Source organism: Thunnus thynnus, chromosome 3 (genome assembly GCF_963924715.1).
Source record: "Thunnus thynnus chromosome 3, fThuThy2.1, whole genome shotgun sequence".
In the NCBI taxonomy this organism is placed as follows: domain Eukaryota; kingdom Metazoa; phylum Chordata; class Actinopteri; order Scombriformes; family Scombridae; genus Thunnus; species Thunnus thynnus.
Window position 1 is genome coordinate 26,815,877 of NC_089519.1, and position 22,114 is coordinate 26,837,990.

Consider the following 22,114-nt stretch of genomic DNA (forward strand, 5'->3'; position numbering starts at 1 on the left):
GGGGGGACTTAAACATGCAAATACACATAAATTAAAGACTCTATCTTAAAGCCAGGTCATTTATATAAAGTGTTACACCTTTTATAGCACACACGCATTACACACAGGCACACACACACACAGGAACATATTGCCTTATTACAATAACAGTGCTGTTAGGGCCACCAGCACAGCCCTCTATGACCATGTCCTGTGTGCAGATTATTTGCCACTGAAGCACTCCTGCGAGTCAGTGAGGAAAGGGGCAGAACTGATGTCCATCTCACGATGTCAGTTTCAGGTACATAATGCACCATGAGAAAAAGTTTGCAACTCTGGGGGTCAGATTTTCATGATTGGCACTCAGAAATCAACAACCAAAAAAAAGGTAGCTGAATATCCACTGGATTGACATTTCCTAAGCCCAGCACCCCTTAGTTACTGTTGCTACGCCTGTCAAGCTTTCTGTCCGTGAGCGGCACATATTCAGTTTATCATGTACAGTAAGAAAAAAGTAAAGTAAAGTAAGTGAACTTACTGTTCATATTGCACCAATTCTGACTGTCATCAGTTCAGTAGTATGTTCAGTTTGTTGCTGGTTCAAGCTGTTATGTTCAGTTCAGAACAAAACTAGGCCTATAGAGCACTGTTTACAAGTATAAAAGTTCAGGAGCCATGTTTGCAACACAAAACACATTATGATGGTTTCTGTTGGTTTTGCAGACTTTAATAAGAGTTTAATGAGGAAGTCATGCACTGTGTATCACAGCTGAGCCCACAATGGTGCTCCAAGTCACCAGTGAGAGAAGCTCCACTGCTGAGAGCTACTGATTCGGTCAGTGACAATGGTTATTCAATGTTTATTAAGTTCAGTTTGAACTTGATTTTGTGTTAAAGATTTTTAGCATGTAGCCTGCTGAACACCTCTAGTAAAAGAGTCTTAAGATGCACTTGATGCATCATGCTAAAAGACTGACAAAAAGTTAATATCCACACAGATGATAATTCCCATAGAAGACATAGAAATAAAGGAATAGCATTGTTTTTGTACTTCATTGTATAGAGCTAGTTAGCTCTAGCATTGCAGTACAGTATGACAATGAAAAATCTAAGATCAGACAGTTATTTCTCACATAGCCCCATTTGGATGCTTAGTTTACAGGCAAACATACTATCTAAGGTAAGGTTTGGGATGGGGTCACTGGAGTGTCAGCTTCCCCAGATCACCGCAAATGTAACTGAACCCTGATATAGCAGCATCCTAAACTGGCACCCATGTAGACAGCTCCCACCCAGTGGATCTCTAAATGCTGAGGGGGGCTTTTTCTAAACTTGTAACCCTACAAAGTGATTTGCTGATGATATGCTCCCTAGTCAGTAAGCTATCCATCCACTCCACCCATTTTCCGCTGCTTATCCAGGACCGGCTTGTGGTGCCATTAGACTAAGTAAGGAAACCCAGACAACCTTCACCCTGGCAGCGCCCTCCAGCTACTCCTGGGGGAACCAAAGGCATTCCCAGGCAGTGACAATGGTTATGATCAGTAAGCTAGTTAGCCGGAAATGCTAACGTTTGCAGCTGTGCATCACTCCTACTAGAGCCCCATGCGCACCGCTTCTTTTGTATTGCTGTCAATGCAAAACCTCATAGGTCTGCCGTGCTTCGTTGCGGTTGCTAAGCTATGTTTAGACAATTGCTGTTCGGGGAAGGGAGTGAACAGATATTGTAATGTAATAGTGATCCATAGTTTTGGGTTACAGTACCTGTGACAATGAACTAGTGATTCATAGATTTCAGCAACAAGACACCAACAATTACACAAGTTTAATTTGTACCTGCTGTAAAAAAGGATACAGTGTGAACATAGTGGCTGTCTGTTTGCCACAGATGTGATTACACAAAACATTGTCTTCAGGCAAGGACCAAGTACCCATCCTCTGCTGTGATTGTGCCAAGGACATACACGCATTATTCCAGCACTTAGTCACGCAAATGTTCTCTGTTTTGTACACAAGACGGAAAGAAAGAGAGAGCGAGGGAAACTTTAGTCCTTTTAGGTCCTTTTATTCACTCCCAGGAGTGATCTGACATCCCCCAGATCTGAGGATTAGGAAGCAGCGTGAAGGCCTCAGGACATTCCCTAAGCTGTCTAAATCTGAGAAACGATATGGCTCCTATTAGATAAGCAAATGTGTCTGTAAATACATAATACATGACTGCCAGAAGACTATGATTGGCTTGTTTTTGTACAAAGAATGCGATTTAAGAGCAAGGCGGTGTCTTGTGGAGCCTGAATGAATACACTGTGAAGTACTTATTGGTTTCTGTTATTTGCAATTTAGTGTCTTCTGAGCACTAGTTCGTTGATGGAAACTGTGGGCTGGTTGACAGTGAAAGGCAACATCATCCTCAGGGGTTTGAAGCACTCCCAATCCTCTGTATCACTGTCTTAAAGCCCTGAGCTGTAAGTGAAGTCATAGTTGTTGGTTTGAGTGTCTTGTTGACATGTGAAACTGCCCTTGTAAAGCAGAATAACTCTGACTCGGGCATCTGTTTCTTGCTGATATATACAAATTCACAACTTTTATGGCAACAAGAAATTATCTGGGCTCCCAGGGTGGGAGATGAGTAATGTGTGTTAACATGAAGTGGAGTGCCACATCATTTTAATGTGCAACAACAAGAAGATGAGGTTTCTCTACAAACACGAGCCTCCATTACAAGGCTTTACTAATCCATCCATGCAAATCCATGTCCAAAATGCGCCTTTTGTGTATAATCCCGACACAATTTCTGTGGGATTAGGATTTAGCAAAAGGAAAAAATGACTGGTGGAATACAGTACATCAAAAATATCAGTCGGTGTGGTGTTCAATTTGTTGTTTATCCTCCACTGCCTTTATATATTACATTACATCAAAGAACTGACCTTGCAAAAAAGCTGAAGGAAGTCTGCCTCAGAAAAAATCTTACCAAATTCTGTATGGTGACATACTGGTTATTTGTAACGATAGCATATACAGAGTTACTCTGCATGTAAAAGCAGATTAAATGACTTAATCCTATATCATAACAATTTATTCTACTTCAATCTAGCTTTGTGCTTGTCCTGGCACGACACACATAGACATGCACTGCATATGGTAAGCAGCCATGATATGTTTAGCGTACACTCTTCAAAGATATTATCTCCCCAAGCAGCCAGTCAATCAGCGCTCCAGAGCCCAGAGTCTCTGGAGGAGAGGAGGTGAGGTGATTTGAGGAGAGAGAGAGAGAGAAAAAAAAGATGTACTGATGTATCGGAGCAACATGATTAGACAAGACTGATGACTAAACTTCCTCTGATAAGCATAGAGGAATAGTTTGACTGTTCATGCTAAGCTAAGCTAACAGGCTTCTGGCTGTAGGTTCATATTTAATGGACAAATATGAGAGTCGTATTGAGCTTCTCAACTAACTCTAAGCAAGAAAGCAAATATGTGTGCCTCACAAAATGTCAAACCATTATTTTTAATTTGCAAGTGACTAGCAAGTATCAGCAGTTTTGCATTTAGGTTTGAGGCAAATAGTGTCACACATTTCATATATTTTGATTGTTTTTTCACATACAAAAAATACAATAAAATAAAACATCAAAAACTCATGAAATCATCCTCAGTGCTTTTTCTCTTCTGTGGGTGACTAGATGGACTTTGTTCTCAGGGCTAATAAGGCGAACAGCCTGTTTAGAATATATTTTGGATGTACTACTGTGATCCACTTGGGGACATCTCCAGGGACGGCCAGTGAATTAAAAAATAACAAAGAGCTTCGAAAATGTAACACAGTCTGAGTCCAATGTAGAGTTTATAAGGAGGAAAAAGAGGGTTATTGATTTCCAAATGGACATGGTACAGGTTCTCATTATAGCCTTGCATGCAGACAGACTGCAGAGAGCACTAATCTGTTTCACACGTTTTATTTTCCACTTGCATGCTCTCTTAAAGCAACAACGCCAATAAATAATGCATTAGTGTTAACTCTCCAACCAGGTTGCTCCAGATATAGCACAGTGTCATTTTTTAGGTAATTATGGAAGCTTCTACAACCAAGGGGCTTTGCTCAGATAATCTCCTGCTTTGCTTGAGGCAGCAGAAGACTTTATTTTCAGAGCACAGCGGTTTGTCTCCAGCTACAGGGGAAATGTCAATTGTTTATTTCCCATAAATTTCGTGTCTTATTTTCTGAAAACCACTCCCCTACCCCCACGCTAAAAAGGTGTCAGGTACACTGTGTGACAAAATAAAACTTAATTTTGAAACCCAAAATCTCTGCTCATTTTGTAATAATTTACCCCCAACAGGTACGCTATCTTTTTGCACTGAGGTCCATCTTAAGAACAACACATAGCACCAGCTCTGGGAGGGTCAGTGACTTTACTTGAGGACACTTCAGCAGGGTGGAGATTGAATTATTCTAATCTCTTTTACAGTTAAGCTCTGCCTGAGGATTCTACACCGATTGGGTGGTGGGAGAAACAGATACCTGGTGCTCTATTGCTGCAGGCGCACTACAAATCATCTGTATCTTTTCCTGATCTCTATCCAGTCTCAAGTTGCAGGGGAACCTACAGCTTAAAACATTAGTCACAGGGAAAGGAGAAGTAACTCACTCAGCACGCCAGTTCATGCCTGTTCTTAACATCTAAGAGGAAATTGAGCCTTCTGTGTGTTACACGTGAGAGAATATGCAGCATACTGTATGGCTTTTAATGAGACGCTTAGACTTCACATCAGTATGGCATAGGATGCGGAGACAACTGATGAGTCAGTTGTCAGTCTATCACACTACTTGCCATCAGAAAATTACGCTCTAGCAAATATCCTCCTGGGTACAAAATGTTATTCCTTAGTGTCTCCTGATCATATAGAAAGCTCTCTTTGTGTTTGCTTTACCTTGTTATTGAGGTACTGGAGGAGTTCCCTAATGCAAACAGTATACATCCATATGGTCTATAAGACTCTAGGACCTGACCCCCAGCAGCCAGGACTGCAAACACTTCATGAGATCAAAGCAGTGGAACCAGCCCTGGGCATCACCTGACCTGAATTCAATTAAAGCTTTACAGGGAGATCAGAGGAGAAGCTAAGAGAGAGAAAGCAGTTTTAGATACCTAACATTGTCTTGGACAAAACTGAGGGAGAGATAGAGGAGAGGCCAGGAGAGAGATGAAACATTGCACACTTGCTCTCTGACACGCACGCTCAATCTTTCTCTCACACCCTCTCTTGCACACATACACACACACATACACACACACACCAAGCCCATAGGTCTCGTTCGTTTACTCAGCCTGTGGGCAAATGTGACTTTAATGAGCCAGTGCTGAATGGACATTAGGCAGAGATTCTCACGCTGGACCGCCAGCTTAAACAGCCCTGCTCTGGCATTTTTTGGCAGTCACTTCACAGCACGGTGTCGAGTTTATGTTTGAGGAGCCGAATGAAGACATTTGCTTCTCTGATGCCCAAACGCATTCACTGATCACTATGAAAACTACATGGGGGTTTCATAAAGGGCACACGGACACAATTCATAAACAGTAGAGATGGAGAGAAAATAAAATGAAAAAAACAAAACAAAATGTTGTAAGGTGTTTGCTAATATTCTGGACAGAATAAACAAGGCTACACTGCAGGCAACACACTGAGCTGTGCATGCATGGAATGAGAGAGGAGTCCATGCCGTCCAAATGAATAGACCTCCCATCCCCCTCCCCTTCCAAGTGTGTAGGAAAACCTATGGTGGCCATGAAACTTGCGAAAAACGCAAAAGGCCCTCTCTAGAGCCAGTGTTTGGTTTGTCCATTCTGGGCTACTGTAAAAACATAGTGGTGCAACATGGCGAGCTCCGTGGAAGAGGACCCACTCCCTAGATATAAAGGGCTCATTCTAAGGTAACGAAAAAAAATCTTATTTTTCAAGTGATTATATGCTAATTAAAACATACTTGTGAATATTATATTCCATTTCTGCCAAGTCCATTCTGCTAGATGCCACTAAATTCTACACACTGCTCCTTTAAATTGTGGTGTTTATTTCAGAAATGCACCATTCTCTCCTATGCTGAAGGAGAAAATATGCATCAGACATACAATTAACGATTTAAATTAAATTATTAGACTAAGTAGGTTTATCTGCGTGACAAATAATTGGATAAGCAGACTGCAAAAACAAAAACAGACAGGTTAATAGGCTAATCAAATACCTCACTTTCCCCACCAGTTGTATATGCGACTTCCTTTCACTCCTCCCCCTCCTCAGCCTGCACGAACGGGAATACTGTGAGCAAGAAAATCACGACTTTGCCATTTCTTTACTCTTTTGTCATCTTGTGCGCTCCTGTCAGGATTGTGATATTTCCGATATCACCTAAAGGCGGCAACAGTGTGCAACTCCACCTGAACCGTTGTGGAGGAGAGGAGCGAGGCAAACCATAGCCTACAGCTCTATCAAGCCAGCATGTGTGATGACTGAGACTTTGAGCGGATCGGAACAGAAAGCTCTGAAACTGTGAGGGACTGAGGAAGAATAAAGTGACGGATTCACTCAAACAGAAGCCTCCCTCATATGCGAGATGCTCGCCAAAAATATTTACCAGAAACTGGCAGGATTTATGTGAAGGGAAGTTTGGAGCGGCAGCCGGCAGTCATCCAGCTGGTCTGGTGAGTAGACTTGAGTGAAATTATATTGACTCGTTGTTTTGTTAATAAAGACGGTAAAAAAATACTCTTAAAACTTGGTGCTCAACTCGAAGCATCTTTTAGAGGACGTTAAAGTAAAGTGAGTTTTTCTGTCTGACTTGTGCCAAACAACCAAATATACAAATACACATGCTTAGCGCACTGGAACACATGCACCTGCACACAAACTCACACACAGAAACAGTCAGGGGCAGTACAAGTTGACAAGTTGTCAAGCTGCATGCAGCACAAGCTTTCTGCAGGCGCACCAGCTGGATGACTGCAGTCCGGGCAAGAGCAGTGAGACAGCGCCATCAATCGCATAGCAGCCACACTCCTGTGTGCCTGAAGAGGGGAGGCAGTGCAGCTTAGAGGTCTAAAGAAGCAGTCAGGATGACTGTGAAAGGAGGGGGGCTGGTGGGATCAGCGCCTTCATGGCGAATGTGCCTCCACCATCAGTCACCCTGTTCTAATGCCAAAGTACAGAGACTGGGACGCACAGCTGGGCACTGTGTTTTAAGCCAGCCTATTAAAAAGAATAACATTACTAAGAATAATGAGAAGAAGATTATCTCAAGAACTGATGTAAAACACATAAAATGCAACAACACGCGCGGGGAAGTTTGCATTTGCAAGTGTTATTAGTCTATTTATCATCATCAGGGATGCCCTGAACTGCGTTCATTTGCCAAATACAGTTTACCCACCTTTTTATGCTGACAGCAAAATTATGATGTGAATTCACGGGTCATTTTTCAGCACAGCGAGCATAAATTACTGTCTAATTGAAAATATTTTTATATTGTTTGTTTGACTCCCAGCAGCTGGAGGTCACACAAAACGCACCCTTTTTCCCTTCACAAAATGCCTCTTTAGAGCGCATAAATGGTTTAGGATGCAGCTGAAGAGGTGAATGTTGGATTACGGTTAGTCCCATTTAGGAAGGGCAAGGTTTTGCCCTTTGTTACAACCTCAAAGGGGACTATAATGAATGTTATTTTAAACTATTTTAGGTTATAAAAATAACAAACAGAATGTCAGAAAAGAAAAATGCGTGAAATTGTTTAGTAAGTCTCATATGCGCAATTGCATCACAATGAGCAATTTAGACAAAATATTAATAATAGCTAATAACCTGCTGGTCACTATCCGTAGTTAACTTGCTCTAAGAGATGGATACATATGTTATGAAGTTTTAGTAACGAGTTATTTCACAAAAATGAAACCCTTTAGCCCATATAGGGTACTTTGGGGCTATAGGTGAAGCGGTGGCTACTAGATTAAAATCATCCGATTTAGTGAAACACAACACTTGGCCTTTTTCAGAATATTTCAGATGAATATACAATGTAGCCACCAAGAATCAAAGTGCCCAGGTCTTACGGGTTCACAGCGGAAAGGTTTTATCCTTCTGCCTACCGGTAAGTAGATCCGGACGTGCGCAGCGCGGAGAGATACGGAGCAGATCCAGTGTGGGAGAGAAAGGGAAGCAGTGAGGGAGAAGAGAGAGGCAGCCTGGTGGTGGTAGATGGAGTAACGGAGAGTAGAGAAGTCCACGTATTACCATGCCGAGATTTGGACTACACAAACTACATGCAAAACCTCCCAATCTACGAGATTAATAATAGAAGAGGTATGTGAAGATGCGTGTTTGTACTCTGTGGTGTTTTTTTAGTCAGCAGCGGTTAAGCTTCGGCATCTCTGTAACGTGTAAAAAAGTTAGGTTAGGTCGTTTATTGTGGGCTGCGGGGCTGTGAAAGAAACCAACCGCCGCTGCTTTCTCTCTACCTCTTTGGAGAAGTTTATCCTCAACGAAACTGAACGCTAAATGTCGTTTTCTTTAGCACGGAGGTTTGAAATGTGTTTGGTTAATTCTGACATTAGTTTATACGTTGTTTTGTGTTATGTTGATAAGATATGTGGTGTTTTTTTAAGCATATTTCTGCCCAGCGCGCGGCTGCCATCGTTTCATGAGGTGAATGGCTTTAGTTGGGGGATGGGGTTAGAAATGAAATAGTCTGGAGGCACATAACTTATTTTCTTGAAACATTTAACTTTTTTGCATTGTGAAAACTAGTCGCTGGTAACAGGGTGCATGCAAACGGAATTTAGTAAACGCTTAATCTTTTTTTCGTTATATATGCAAATATGCTACAGGTTTTTAGTCTTAGTTCATGAATTTTTACAATGGTCGCACACAAGCAGATGGTTCTTTTGTACCTGCAGGCGATAGTTTCAGATTTAAGGTAATTTGAACTAGACTCTGTCACTTATTAACCCCACATAAAACATTAATAACTAATCTCTGTCCGGGTCATTTAGACACACCAAAAGTAAATAATGTGGGTTTTATACACAGGACTCCTTCGCAGACATAGCAACGACTTGCCTTTATTTGTCTTTGTGCGGACACCCACACAGAGCCTCAGACGTTGTAAAGCGGCTGTAAACGAATGAATCTGCAATTTTAAAACAGTTTCACAATCATCTCCGCTGTAGTTTTAACCGTGATTGTAGCTCGATGATGAGATCGTAATGAGCATACTTGTGCTTGGTTTGCAAAGGCAGATTTTTTTTTTTTTATCTTTTTGTGCAACAGTAGTTGGGAGAAAAGTCCAGTGTCGTTTTAAGTTGTTGTGTTAGTTGTTGATACCTGTGCAATAATGTATTAATTAATAAGATTATATTTTTAAATTATTTGTAGGTGACCAGAAATGAAAATGAATGCATTTGCATACAAGTGAAAAAAGGAAGCAGTACTAAATACGCAGTCTTGCATTTAATATATTTTTTGCATACAGGAAATTATTAAATTCACATGTTCTCTTATTGTCAGTTCTTTGTCTGAGCTCATTAAGCTGATGTTTGGATAAATGAGGCTCTGCTGTTAGGAAGTGCACATAGCTGGCTGGCATCTGGCAGTGTGCAGACAGGGGAGCAGTGCAGGCTTAGATCTTGTCACCTGACTGACTGCTCTGCTTCATCTTATTTCCACATGGAACCTATTTGGACATTTATCAGCCTAACCATCACTTGTCATGACATTTAAAGGAGTCTGGGAAAGTGCACAGCGAAGAAAGGAATAAGAGTTTCAGCATTTAGACTATCTCCTCAAGATGATAATGATAGTGATCTAATTTTCCTGTTCGCTCAGTTTAATTGTAATTACAGTTAATTGCCTCCACAAATCCAGTTTGTTAAACTATTTTGTCTGGGAAAAAGTGTTATGTAACTAATCATAATTTTGTTCGTTCCAGGTGAAGATCACGGTACAATAATGGGGAAGCGCTTGGTTTCACTGCTTGTGCTGCTCCTGCCGCTCATCTGTGGCTGCGCCGGGAACCAACGGATGGTGAGGGCCGCCTCCATGCAATTCACCCACTCTGTTTACAATGCCACCATATATGAGAACTCTGCTGCTAAGACATACTTAGAGAGTCACACCAAGATGGGGATCTATATCACAGACCCAACCTGGGAGATACGGTACAAAATCATCTCTGGAGACAATGAGAACTTATTCAAAGCAGAGGACTACCTGCTGGGAGATTTCAGTTTTTTGCGAATAAGGACCAAAGGAGGCAGCACAGCCATTCTGAACCGGGAGGTTAAAGACCACTACATGCTGACTGTTAAAGCTTCAGAGAGGGGCACCAATCTGGAGTGTCGCACCAGAGTGAAGGTGCAGGTACTTGACACCAATGATCTGAGGCCTCTCTTCTCGCCAACATCCTATAGCATCTCTCTGCCGGAGAACACGGCAATACGCACAAGTGTGGCCAAGGTCACAGCAACAGATGCAGATATTGGTACGAATGGAGAATACTACTATAGTTTTAGAGAGTGGACGGACATGTTTGCTGTTCATCCGACTAGCGGCGTAGTGACACTGACCGGCAAACTCGACTACTCTGAGACGAAGCTGTACGAGTTGGAGATCCTTGCAGTGGACAGAGGGATGAAGCTTTACGGTAGCAGTGGCTTCAGTAGCATGGCCAAACTTACCGTGAGGGTGGAGCAGGCCAATGAGCATGCACCTGTAATCACAGCAGTAACCTTGGCCCCCTCAGATGCAGACCATGACCCCACCTATGCTATTGTGACAGTAGAGGACAATGATCAGGGACCAAATGGAGAGATAGCATCATTGAGTATTGTGGCTGGTGACCCCCTTCAGCAGTTCAAGGCCATAAGAACCAGCCCTGGGAGCAAGGAGTATAAAATAAAAGCAGTCAAAGATGTAGACTGGGACAGCCAGCCCTTTGGATACAACCTCACTTTACAGGCAAAGGACAAAGGAAGCCCCCCTCAATTTTCATCTGCTAAATTGGTACATGTCACTTCTGCACAGTTTAAAGTGGGCCCCCCTATATTTGAAAATGCCATTTACAGAGTCAATCTGAGTGAATTTTCCCCTCTTCATACACCTGTCACTATGGTAACAGCTGTGCCAAAGTATCCACAGCTAAAATATGCTTTTAGACACAAATCTGACAAGAACAGATTCACTATCAATCCAGATACTGGCTTAATCAGCACTACAGGACCAATCAATGCTGATTTTGCATCCCAATTTGAGCTGGACGTTATCACCAGTGACAAAAAAGCGGCGACAAAAGTGATCATTGATGTGATTGACGTGAATAACAATGCACCTGAGTTCCAGCAGACATCTTACAGGACCACTGTTGATGAAAATGCACCCATTGGGACCAGTGTGGTAACGGTTAAAGCCACTGATCTAGATAGAGGTGAGAATGGCTATGTGACCTACAGCATTACCAATATGAGCCCACAGCCATTTGTCATCGACTACTTCTCGGGTGTCATCAGTACCTCAGAGGTCCTAGATTATGAGCTCATGCCAAGGATTTACAATCTGAGAGTCAGGGCATCAGACTGGGGATCCCCTTTCCGGAGAGAGGTGGAAGCATCAGTCACCATAACATTAAATAACTTGAACGACAATAACCCCCTGTTTGAAAATGTAGACTGTGAAGTCACTGTGCCGAGAGATCACGGCGTGGGAGAGCAGATAACAACAGTGTCTGCCATTGATGCTGATGAACTGCAGCTAGTACGGTACAATATTAAAGCTGGGAATGATCTTGATCTGTTTGATCTGAATCCAAACTCTGGGGTACTTTCACTGAAGCACACGCTGAGTGAGGGAGAAGCAGCTAAAGTGTCCTTTCATAGTTTACAAATCATCGCAACTGATGGTGAACACGAGACTCAGCCAATGATCATGAACATAACTGTCATCACAGCACGCAAGCCTGTCCAGTTAAAATGCGTCGAAACCGGTGTTGCCACTATGTTGGCTGAAAAGCTACTACAAGGCAGCAAAATCCACACGCAAACTGAGCCAGATGACAACTTTATGGACATTCCCTCCGTCAATCGGTACGCTCCTCAGTTTGCAGAGTCTTTCCCAAGTATTATCTCAGTTAAAGAGGACCTCCCAGTTGGGGCCCGGGTTGTCCATCTGAGTGCTACAGATGCAGACAGTGGCTTCAATGGGAAACTAGTGTACGTTATTTCAGGAGGTGACACAGAAAGCCGCTTCATAGTAGAAATGGAAACAGGCTGGCTTTTGGTTTATTCTCCTCTTGATAGGGAAACAACAGACCATTACACGCTCAACATTACCGTTTATGATCTTGGCATACCACAGAAATCCTCATCACGCCTCTTGGATGTTAAGATCCTAGATGCCAACGATAATAGCCCTCAATTTTTGCAAGATTCGTATTCTGTTGAAATAAGCGAGAGTACACCTGTTGGTACAGAAATTATCCAGGTGGACTCGACAGACAAGGATCAAGGAGATAATGGCATTGTGAAGTATTCGATTTTGGGTGGCACGGATCATTTTGCAATCAATGAGGAGACTGGTGTGGTGACTGTGACAAAGCCGCTGGATCGTGAGCTCCATCCAGTTTATGTCTTGAAGATTGCGGCACGTGACCAGGCATTAAATGAACCCCAGCTAGTGTCCACAGTGCCACTTAAGATCACCTTGGAAGATGTGAATGATAATCCGCCTAAATTTGTCCCCCCTAATTACCGTGTGAAGGTGAGGGAAGACCTTCCTATTGGTACTGTAATTATGTGGCTGGAGGCTCATGACCCTGATATTGGACCCTCCAGTCAGGTACGATACAGCCTCATTGATAACGGAGATGGGAATTTTGAAGTAGACAAACTGAGCGGTGCTGTGCGGATTGTGCAGAACCTAGATTATGAGACAAGACAGGTGTACAATCTGACTGCAAAAGCTAAAGACAAAGGGAAGCCCATATCCTTGTCATCAACCTGTTTCATTGAGGTGGACGTAGTTGATGTGAACGAAAATCTCTACCGGCCTTTGTTCCGATCGTTTGTGGAAAAGGGATTTATAAAAGAAGATGCACTTGTTGGGACTTCAGTGATGACAGTAACAGCCGAAGATGAGGACAAAGGACAAGATGGAGAGATTCGATACTCCATACGAGATGGATCTGGCCTGGGGATATTTACCATTGATGAGGAAACTGGTGAGTTTCTTCTCTTTTTTCAATGTCACTATAAAGTTAAGTAAAGCTGAAATACGCATGCATCAGCTTGAAACAATCTGCATAAGGAAAGTTTTATGCAGAGTTTATTCAGTCATGTCATTGTATGGAACAATGAGGTAAGGGAGTCTTCCAGGAGACGGGTAAGGTTCTTGATTCCATTCATTTTTCTTCTTTGGGAGAATTGATGGCATGAACAGATGGAACAGCTGTCTCTTAGACCTGTGTGGACATTCTTAAGTAGTTGCTGTGGAACGAAGAAGATTCCCAGTGATCTCACCTCCTCTTTCACCTTCTCTTTCTCCAGTCATGCTATGACTGCATATACTCTAGTTATGCATATACTCCACTCTATAGTTTCAATTTGGAAAATAGTCAAATTTATTTGACCTCAGGTTAAGATATTCTAATAGCATTTTTAAAAAAATGGTTTTTAGAACAGCATATTTGACATATTGTACTGACGGACAGGATTTGCTCGCGGGTTTCTTATTATGTTGCTGAAAATATGTTAATACTTTCTCAGCTGCCCAGAATGATTTTAACAGCTGACTCAAATTAGCTCAAAATAAGCAGTCTGGAATTCCAGGAGTTCCTACCCAAAACCCAGCAATCACCTGATTTGGATGTTTTAGACTTCGTTTGCTGTACTCTTTTTTAAACTTGATAACCACATTCTTGGGTGGCTTAATGTGATTTGAAATTAAACATCTCTCTGCAGTATACATATTTAATGTCTAAATGAGGCTGTGAAACTTAATGCATAATACATTGATTTCTCTTGGCACATGTAACCTCAAAGGTTCATATCTACATGAGAAACCTGGAAATGCAATTACAAATCTACTGCTGACTTTTCCTGTTGTAAAAGGGGTTTATATCATTAGTTTAATGTTTATTAGAAATCAGATGCATGTGAATTATTCAGTACATTGACAGGAAGTCTCTTCTGTGAATCTGGTGGGAAATACTTTCTTTTGCATGGTAAATTTAGCATGAGGAGATTCGCCTTTATGACCGATCCATCCTCCAGGGCTGCGTGTCATCTGTGGTGTGTTTGTGATTGTTTCTGTGGTAATGGTTGAATATCTGATTTGTATTAGGGTTTTGTTTTATTAACAGATATGCTGGGATATTTAAAGCTTGAACTAGTGACTGCTCATGCATTCATGCAAGGATTACAAGTGTTGTTCTGTGTTGTTTATTACATAAGTTTCCTTCCTATTTACATTCGTAAATTGACAGAATTTTGCATAGATTTAAGATGGTCTGCCGTACCACATTATTGGTCTTGATGGAACCACATGCAAGCCAGCCGCTGGCATCCATGTCTAACTCATAATCCTGTGTAGGGTACAGATTCATGGAGCCTGGTCTGATCTTCTACTTAATCCCAGAGGCCTATATTAAGTGATTATCAGGAGGTGCAATGATAGGATTGTCCTAGGTTGGGTCCTGTTATTATGGATTACATCTGAGGTCAGTAGACAACTAAATACAGCCAAGGTGGTAATGCCCCTCCTAAGATTTCACTAGATGGAGGGTGCGGTTTGTTAGGCTACCATATGCATTTGGAGTATTATGCCTCTAAAAAGGAAAATATAAACATGGGTGCACACCCGGCTATATACTCAGTGCTGCAGCTGCATGTTGTGAATCCTAACCAAAATGTTTTAAAATGGTTTAAAATTGGAAAACAAATGAAAAAGTGGTGTAAGGAAAAATGCCAAGAGTCATACACCTTCAGATAGGGAATTTATTTTTCAGAATGAGTGAGGGAAAACTGCTGAAGTCCTGTTTTACTTGACGCTTGTAATCTTAAACCCCTGCAGTTGTTGCAAGAGTACATCAGTCTACTGCAAAGTCTTTATCTGTGTTATATAGTGCTGTGTTTGTTCGATCACCACAATATAAATCACTATTCTCTCTGCTATTCCTCTTATACTGGCATCCACTATATGCCACACAGTAACAACAATACTACTTTGTGGGTAACAATGTGTTGCTGTGGAAAGCGCTGCATTTTTGGTGGTTGATGCAAGCAGACACTGAGTGAATCTCATTGAGTAGGTGTATCTAACAAATCTGAACAAAGTATATATTTTAGAACAGGCACACAGGCTGTGCTTGCCACCCACTTGACTGACGTTTCCAAACCATGCATGGAACAAACAAGTTATTTGTTTGTTTGCTAGACATGGTAGTTAAATTTAAAAGTGGTGTCTATGATTGCTGTTTATTGAATGCCATCCTGATCTCATTTCCATCAATTCCAAGTAAAAAAGTCTTTTACTCCAGATATGGTTCCCTTTCTGTTAGACTGCTGAGGGAGTCCATGGCAACTGTTTGCCCAGACATTCTCAGTGTTATTAAAAGCTCTGTGGTCACTGGCTCGGTGCCATCTTAATTTAAACTTACTCTTATCAAGACTCTTTTCTGGGCCTCTTTCAATGCTGTGAACTAGCCTATATTTACCATTCCTCGCTGTAGTCTAAAAATGCTCTAATCGTCAAGTGATTTTTTTACCTATGGGGACCAAAATGTCTGTATGCATCTCATAGTTTGCTAGATGTTTGAGTTCCTTCACTAACAACTAGTTTACGTTTTCCCCAACAACCTTTGCTGCGACGGTAGCTTGTATGCTTTAAGTGGCTGCCTACAGCTTTAGTGGTGCCCTAAAGGTCAAGCAATATTGGTTTTCAAGGGCTGATGCCTATTTTTGAAGCGGCCAGGGTGGCAATTGGCTGATGTAATAACATTTTTCACCCTTTTCCTCTTTTAGCTGCAAAGCTATTGCTCTAAAACAATTGAAAACAAATTTAAAAGATGCTAGCACTCTTGGGCTGGACATCCACCAAAACTGCACATGCACCAGAAAATGTTATTTGCCTTACAGTATGACTGGGAATTAATTCTAAAGTGTGTCACACTGTGTGCGGGTCTGAAGGAGTAAAGAAAGTTGTGATTCCTGGAACAATGCCCTCAAATTGAATATAGTCAAAGAAATACAGTATGTGCCATTATAGAGTTAACTATGATATACAAAGGGTAAGATCAGAAAAATAATGTAAAGAAAAAAACATACACAAACACTGCCAATAACTGCTTGCAGTAGTACTCAGGTTTATTCACATGAACCTCTCTTAGGTCAGCTTCTATTGCCAGTTGAAATAGGCTAGCAAGGAAACAACGCTTATCACTATGACCCGAATCAAGTCTCCACTCCTAAAGTATGCTTGACTCACATTCAACCCGACACACCTAACATAAGGAAACAACAAATAGATAAAACAGGCAAGCCTTTTTTTTATTGCCAATGAGTAACAGCAGTATCTCCTTATAATCATACAGGCCAGATGGACCGCCAGGCCAACAAGAGGCAAAAAAAAATAAATCTTTTTTTTATGCAAAAATAACACCAAATATCCATTCATTTGGAAATCAATAGGGTTTGGGAGCCTCTGTGTAGCACTGTTCCAAAAACGAGAGTCAACCTCTGTGTTGTTGCCCGGTAAACTCTTGGTAGATGGCTCCATTAAAGGTGCAGTGTGTAGAATTTAGTGGCATCTAGCAGAACGGACTTGGCAGAAATGGAATATAATATTCAGAAGTATGTTTTTAATAATATATATATTCACCTGAAAATAAGAATCATGTTTTTGTTAACTTAGAATGAGCCCTTTATATCTACATAGGGAGCAGTCCTCTTCCACGGAACCTGCCATGTTGCACCGCCATGTTTCTACAATACCCTAGAACAGACAAACCAAACACTGGCTCTAGAGCGGGCCTTTGGCATTTTTTGCGAGTTTCGTGGCCACCGTGGGTTCTCCTACACACTTGGGAGGGTGAGGGGAGGTGTATTCATTTGATTGCAATATGCAAACTCACCACTCGATTCCACTAAATCTTACTCACAGGTCTATTAAGACCGAGTGTGTGGTTGAGGGAGTGCAAGCGGCAGAAAAGTGACGGTGAATGTGAGTGGAGCAGAAGAAAAGGCTGGCAGTAAGTTGTCAATCTAGCAGTGAATGTACAGTACAGGCTGCAGTGTGTCAGTTTATAAATGTTGCAGCTTCTCAAGACAAATAAAGTCCTGTCTGTTGTTTCCCTAACTGCTGGAAGGGGGTTAGCTCTGAAGTTAGCAACAATGGGTTAGTCTAGCCTGGCCAGTCTCTCTTAAGGTGTACTGACCTTCAATGTGGACCAGCTAATCTCATTTTAGTGTCAATCTCAGCCGCTCCTTTTACCGTCTGGTATGACTAAGGGAGATTGTGCAAATCAGGAAGTTAATCCTTAATTGGTCAAAAGCTCGGGTCGACAGTTTGGCACTTTTAGATTAAACATTGACTTCATCACAGGTTTCAGGATGGAGTGATGTTAGGTTAAAGATTTTTTGAGGGTTTGACTTGAATGATTTGGGACAGTGGTGAATTGAATGATTTGGTCTAGTTTACAGTGATGTTGACAGTACATGAGATTTGGATTTATTAAAGTGACTAAGAAGAGGGACATTTGTACTCTTTAGACAGAGAGGACCATTAAAATGTTTTATCAGGATCAATATATGTGTTATACTTACCACAGTTAAAAGTTTTCTGCTCCTTGAAAGCAGTTTTTATTTCATTAATTTTCCTCACAGTGGAAGAGTCCTGTTTGTGGTGTAACTGATTTAGTCTCTAATCTAATCTTTTCAGATGAATGTTAATAAAAAAGGTTGATGATTAATTGTCTAATCAATTGTACGATGTTTTATTCGTGTTAAAGGTCACTTTGAATGATTTTAACTAATGATAATGTAGAAAAACAAAGACTTTAAATTTGGGATGGTCCATATTCACTTCGGGACAGCTTAGATTGTATTTCGCGATGGCTCTAGGAGGATGGTGAAAAAAGTTAATGAGCCCTCTGACCTCACTCAATTGACCACATATGGGTCCTGGGCACTCACTACATTGAAAAGCTATCAACATCACTGAGTTTAGTTTTTCTTTTGGACTAGAGAGCAATGCTATTTAATAATCTGCAGTTAAGAATGTCTGAAGCCAAACACCTCTATTAAATTAGTCCTAGAGCAGTGACAGCAAATTTGTTGCATAATACAAGTGGTAGGGAGGGAGGATGTTGTTTGCAAGATTAAAAATAAATGCAGTAAAAATTCTGAAGCTGAAAAGATGAGTTGATCAATTGATTAGTCGATGGAAAAAATTGTCAGCAAAAAGATGAACCAGATCAGATCAGATCAATAACTAAAATAATTGTTAGAGATGTGGATGATGATGTGTCTTGTAAAATGATCTAGCTGATCACATGTTTCAGGGGTCACGTTTCCCAGAGAAACTGTCATTCATATCATTTCTATATCTTAATCGTTTTGAACCAAGACCTTCAGTATTTGGACCAAGTAGCCCAGTTCATGAAAAATAAGGTTTACCAAATTTAATAAGCTACACCTGTTATATCAAATATATACAGTATTTAATTAACATTTAGGTAAATAGAAGTATTATATTGGACTGGGTATTGGCAGATACCCAGTATTAAAGGACTTCATCAGGACATCCCTAATAATTGTTAGTTGCAGCCCTAACAAAAACACTCTGTTAAGCCTTATTGTTCAAATGTGGAGAAATGTCCATTACTCCTGAGTAATACCTGTCTATCCTTTACATATGTACAGTAGGTACATAGATGTCTAGATGAATCAGTCTATCTATTTAGTATACTGTGTACAATATACTATGAAATACATTTTGGGCCATATCGTCTATCCTTTTAGTGAAAATCAACTAATGCAGGTCACAGGACAATCAATTAGTGTGTCCCTACTTGGAAGGAATGAGTAACTGACGGCTAGATTGCTATGGTGGTGATGGTATGGAGTTAGACACAACTTGCTTTGAAGATGTGTTCAAAGCAAGTTGTGTCTCAGCTTGAAGTGAAATTATCCAGTATACAAGGTGACCAGAGTAAAGAGTGTTCTTTCTAGATGAGACACAGATGCTGATTGTATAATGTATGCATTGCCCTTTCTTGTTGGATAATATATGCATTGCCCTTTCACTTGAAGCTGTTTGCAGCCCGTACTGTGAAAGCATTCTTTGTGAAAGCAAATGAAACACTTTGATGCATAATGAGAAAGTCTTATTAGTGTGTTTTTCATCTCCACAAATTATCCACTTCTTTTTCTACTGTCTCGCTATTGAAGTTAACTGATTTTTGACAATTATGAAAAGATGTAGAGTAGTTATTGTTCATGGATGTCTTTTGGCATCAAATATAATGTGCTAAAACTGAGAACTGTTGCTCTTTGTCCCTGATTTTCTATTCAGCGCCTATAAGTTTAAGATAAAAATGGAACTGCAAAGTGGCACATGATTCCAAATAGTCTTTGCTTGAGTGCTGTTACTGTGGAGACGGAACCAGGAATGTGCAGCGGGACAAAGTTGATTGTAGGTTGCTAAATGAAAAACACACTGTCCCTAGTTAAAAGTATGTTGTCCTGTCAGTCCATTAAATCTTTTAAAGAAACTTAGAGCTGTCTTGTGCAGAGGACATGCTTCATTGTGTGTTAATTCTTGTCATACTAATACTCACTTGATTTAGATCTATACTCCCGTGAATGTACTGCAAATAACATTTTTAGTGGGGAGGTTCTTAATGATGTTATAGTACCGTATTTTATTTAAAACTTTCACCAATTTCATTTTACTGTTTTAGTTTTGGTTTGCAAACCACTGGTACCAAACAGAAATACTGCCCTAAACGGCAGTGTATAGCATTAAGTTAGCATGGCTTTGCCAGACTAATTCACAAATGCATATTAGTCTGGAACCTTTCAGTTCATTTTTGATTTCCATAGGGCATTATCAATGGACAGACCAAAATGGACGCAAATGGATAAACCTACAACCAATTAAAGCATCAAACCGTGTGACCTAGCACTGAGACATGCAAGTTGGGCGGTGCTTGGTTTTGACTGGTCTTTTTTCAACATGGCACCCAAGTCACAAACTTTCTCAACAACCTAATCTTGGTTCATATTTGATCAGTGCTGCCTTGTTTGACCGTTTTATCTGAGTTTCATGAGCTCTGCGGATTTTTTCTCAACTTTAGACTGCAGACTGTCAGTCATCGTATCAAACCCACCCCATATTAGATAAATGGTTGTGATTGGCCTGTCCAGTTCCAGGCTGGGTGGAAATCTGTCTGACTGGGAGGGGCCAGACACATCTGCCAGGGCAAATGAAACATGAGATCGGCAGATTTGTCTGGTTCCCAGGCTAGCATTAAGTAGTACAAACAGCAGTGATTTTTTGAAAACATTAGCATCTTCCCCAAAGACACATCTGAGCATCTTCACCAAGGGTCCTCTCTGCTAAATTATGGCAGAGATATGAGAGATACTGGCATGCTTTTATCCTTTTATTCAAATTTAAGTGACTATTTCAGGCATTTACAGCCAATTTCATGCTGTGTGATGCCTGACAAGTTACAGAGCTGGCCTGTGGAAGCCTATAGCAGACTATATTAAAATGACAAATGTAAACATGAAAATGAAGATGTAATTCCAGAATAGCATAATAATTTTCCACATATGTGTGTATGTAAAGAGTAAAACTCAAATAACAGCCAAATAACAGGAACAGCCTGGCTACACAACAAGATTTTGCCGCACCATCAGGCCGAGACAAGTCCTTGACTTGTAAACTCTGTAAAGGGTGTACACGAATGGCTGCCTTATCAGGCATTCAAAAATAAAAAGGCTAAAAAGTCATTAAGGGCTACTGTGATAACCTGTTCCCACCAAGAGATATTGCATTTTGATTATGTGGTAAAATATCCATTCGATGTAGCATATATGTTGATTGTTCATATATACACAGCCAGTATTTTGTTGAAGTCATCCTTAATTTAGGCAAAGACACTGTTTACATCCTTGACTCAGGTTTGAAATACACAGCGGTAGTGTTGACCACTTAAAGAAAACTTAAAAGTGAAGTTTGTAGTTGCAGGCATATTATGTGTTCAAGAAGAGTCCAATATATATTCATAAAGTTTACATAAGAGGAATTGGTCTGTTCTCATACGAAAGAACATTTTTATTATTATTTCCTCTTTGTTCCTTTTACGAGAAGGGAGTGCAAAGCTGGAACAGTATGTGCATTACAGGACACCATTGTGTAGTGACGCAGTCAAGTCCAGCAAGAACCTGAGGGGGGGGGGCGTGAGATTCAAGATGGCGGAATAAAGATCGCACAGTAAACAGTAATGCCAATGTCAATATCCTTTATTAAATGTGAGTATCAGTGTGCCAAAGGGCAAATACAACACATATGTGTTACAGGTGATCCATCTGAACCTGTGTTCAGCACAGCGGGTAGTGTTCTTACACCAGTCTGCAGTCTATTAAAGCTAGAAAAGGTGAACATGTTGGTATTTCTGGCCAGAAACCTTGAGCAGTCTTTATTAAATTTATTTTATTGAGCTACATGATTTTTATTATAGCTATATTACAGCTAAATGAGGTTATTTTTGGCTTCACTTTTGGGGAACTGTCCAGCTCATTAACAGAGAGCTTTAGTAAATTATGTTATTCAGTCTGTAGTGTAGGTATAATAAAATCATGTAGCTTAATTAAATTAAATGAAATGTAATTGACTGATCTGTTCATTTTAATACATTTATATTTATTGAAAAGTAGTGATATCTGTGCATATAGAGCCATGAGCAGTGCTGTTGTTCTGTCCAGTAAAAACATGAAGCTTCACTTAACATTCAGACGAACTAATGGCAGCTACAATTGTTAGATTACATCTATGAGACCAACATTTATTTATTTTTAGTTTCTCCCTT

The 22,114-nt window shown here is 40.7% G+C and overlaps 1 protein-coding gene across 3 annotated transcripts in view; it reads left to right on the plus strand.

Moving 5' to 3' along the window:
* The first annotated feature begins 6,464 nt into the window (after positions 1-6,464).
* Positions 6,465-22,114, plus strand: part of fat1a (FAT atypical cadherin 1a) — a 76,970-nt gene continuing 61,320 nt past the window's right edge. For 2 of the 3 annotated variants that reach the window (XM_067585053.1, XM_067585054.1), the window contains exons 1-2: positions 8,187-8,334; positions 9,959-13,240. In XM_067585053.1, the coding sequence (XP_067441154.1) occupies positions 8,295-8,334; positions 9,959-13,240 (3,322 nt within the window). In that variant the 5' untranslated portion in view covers positions 8,187-8,294. Of the gene's footprint in view, positions 6,684-8,186; positions 8,335-9,958; positions 13,241-22,114 lie in introns of those variants that run through there. The other variant, XM_067585055.1, reaches the window with a different exon arrangement.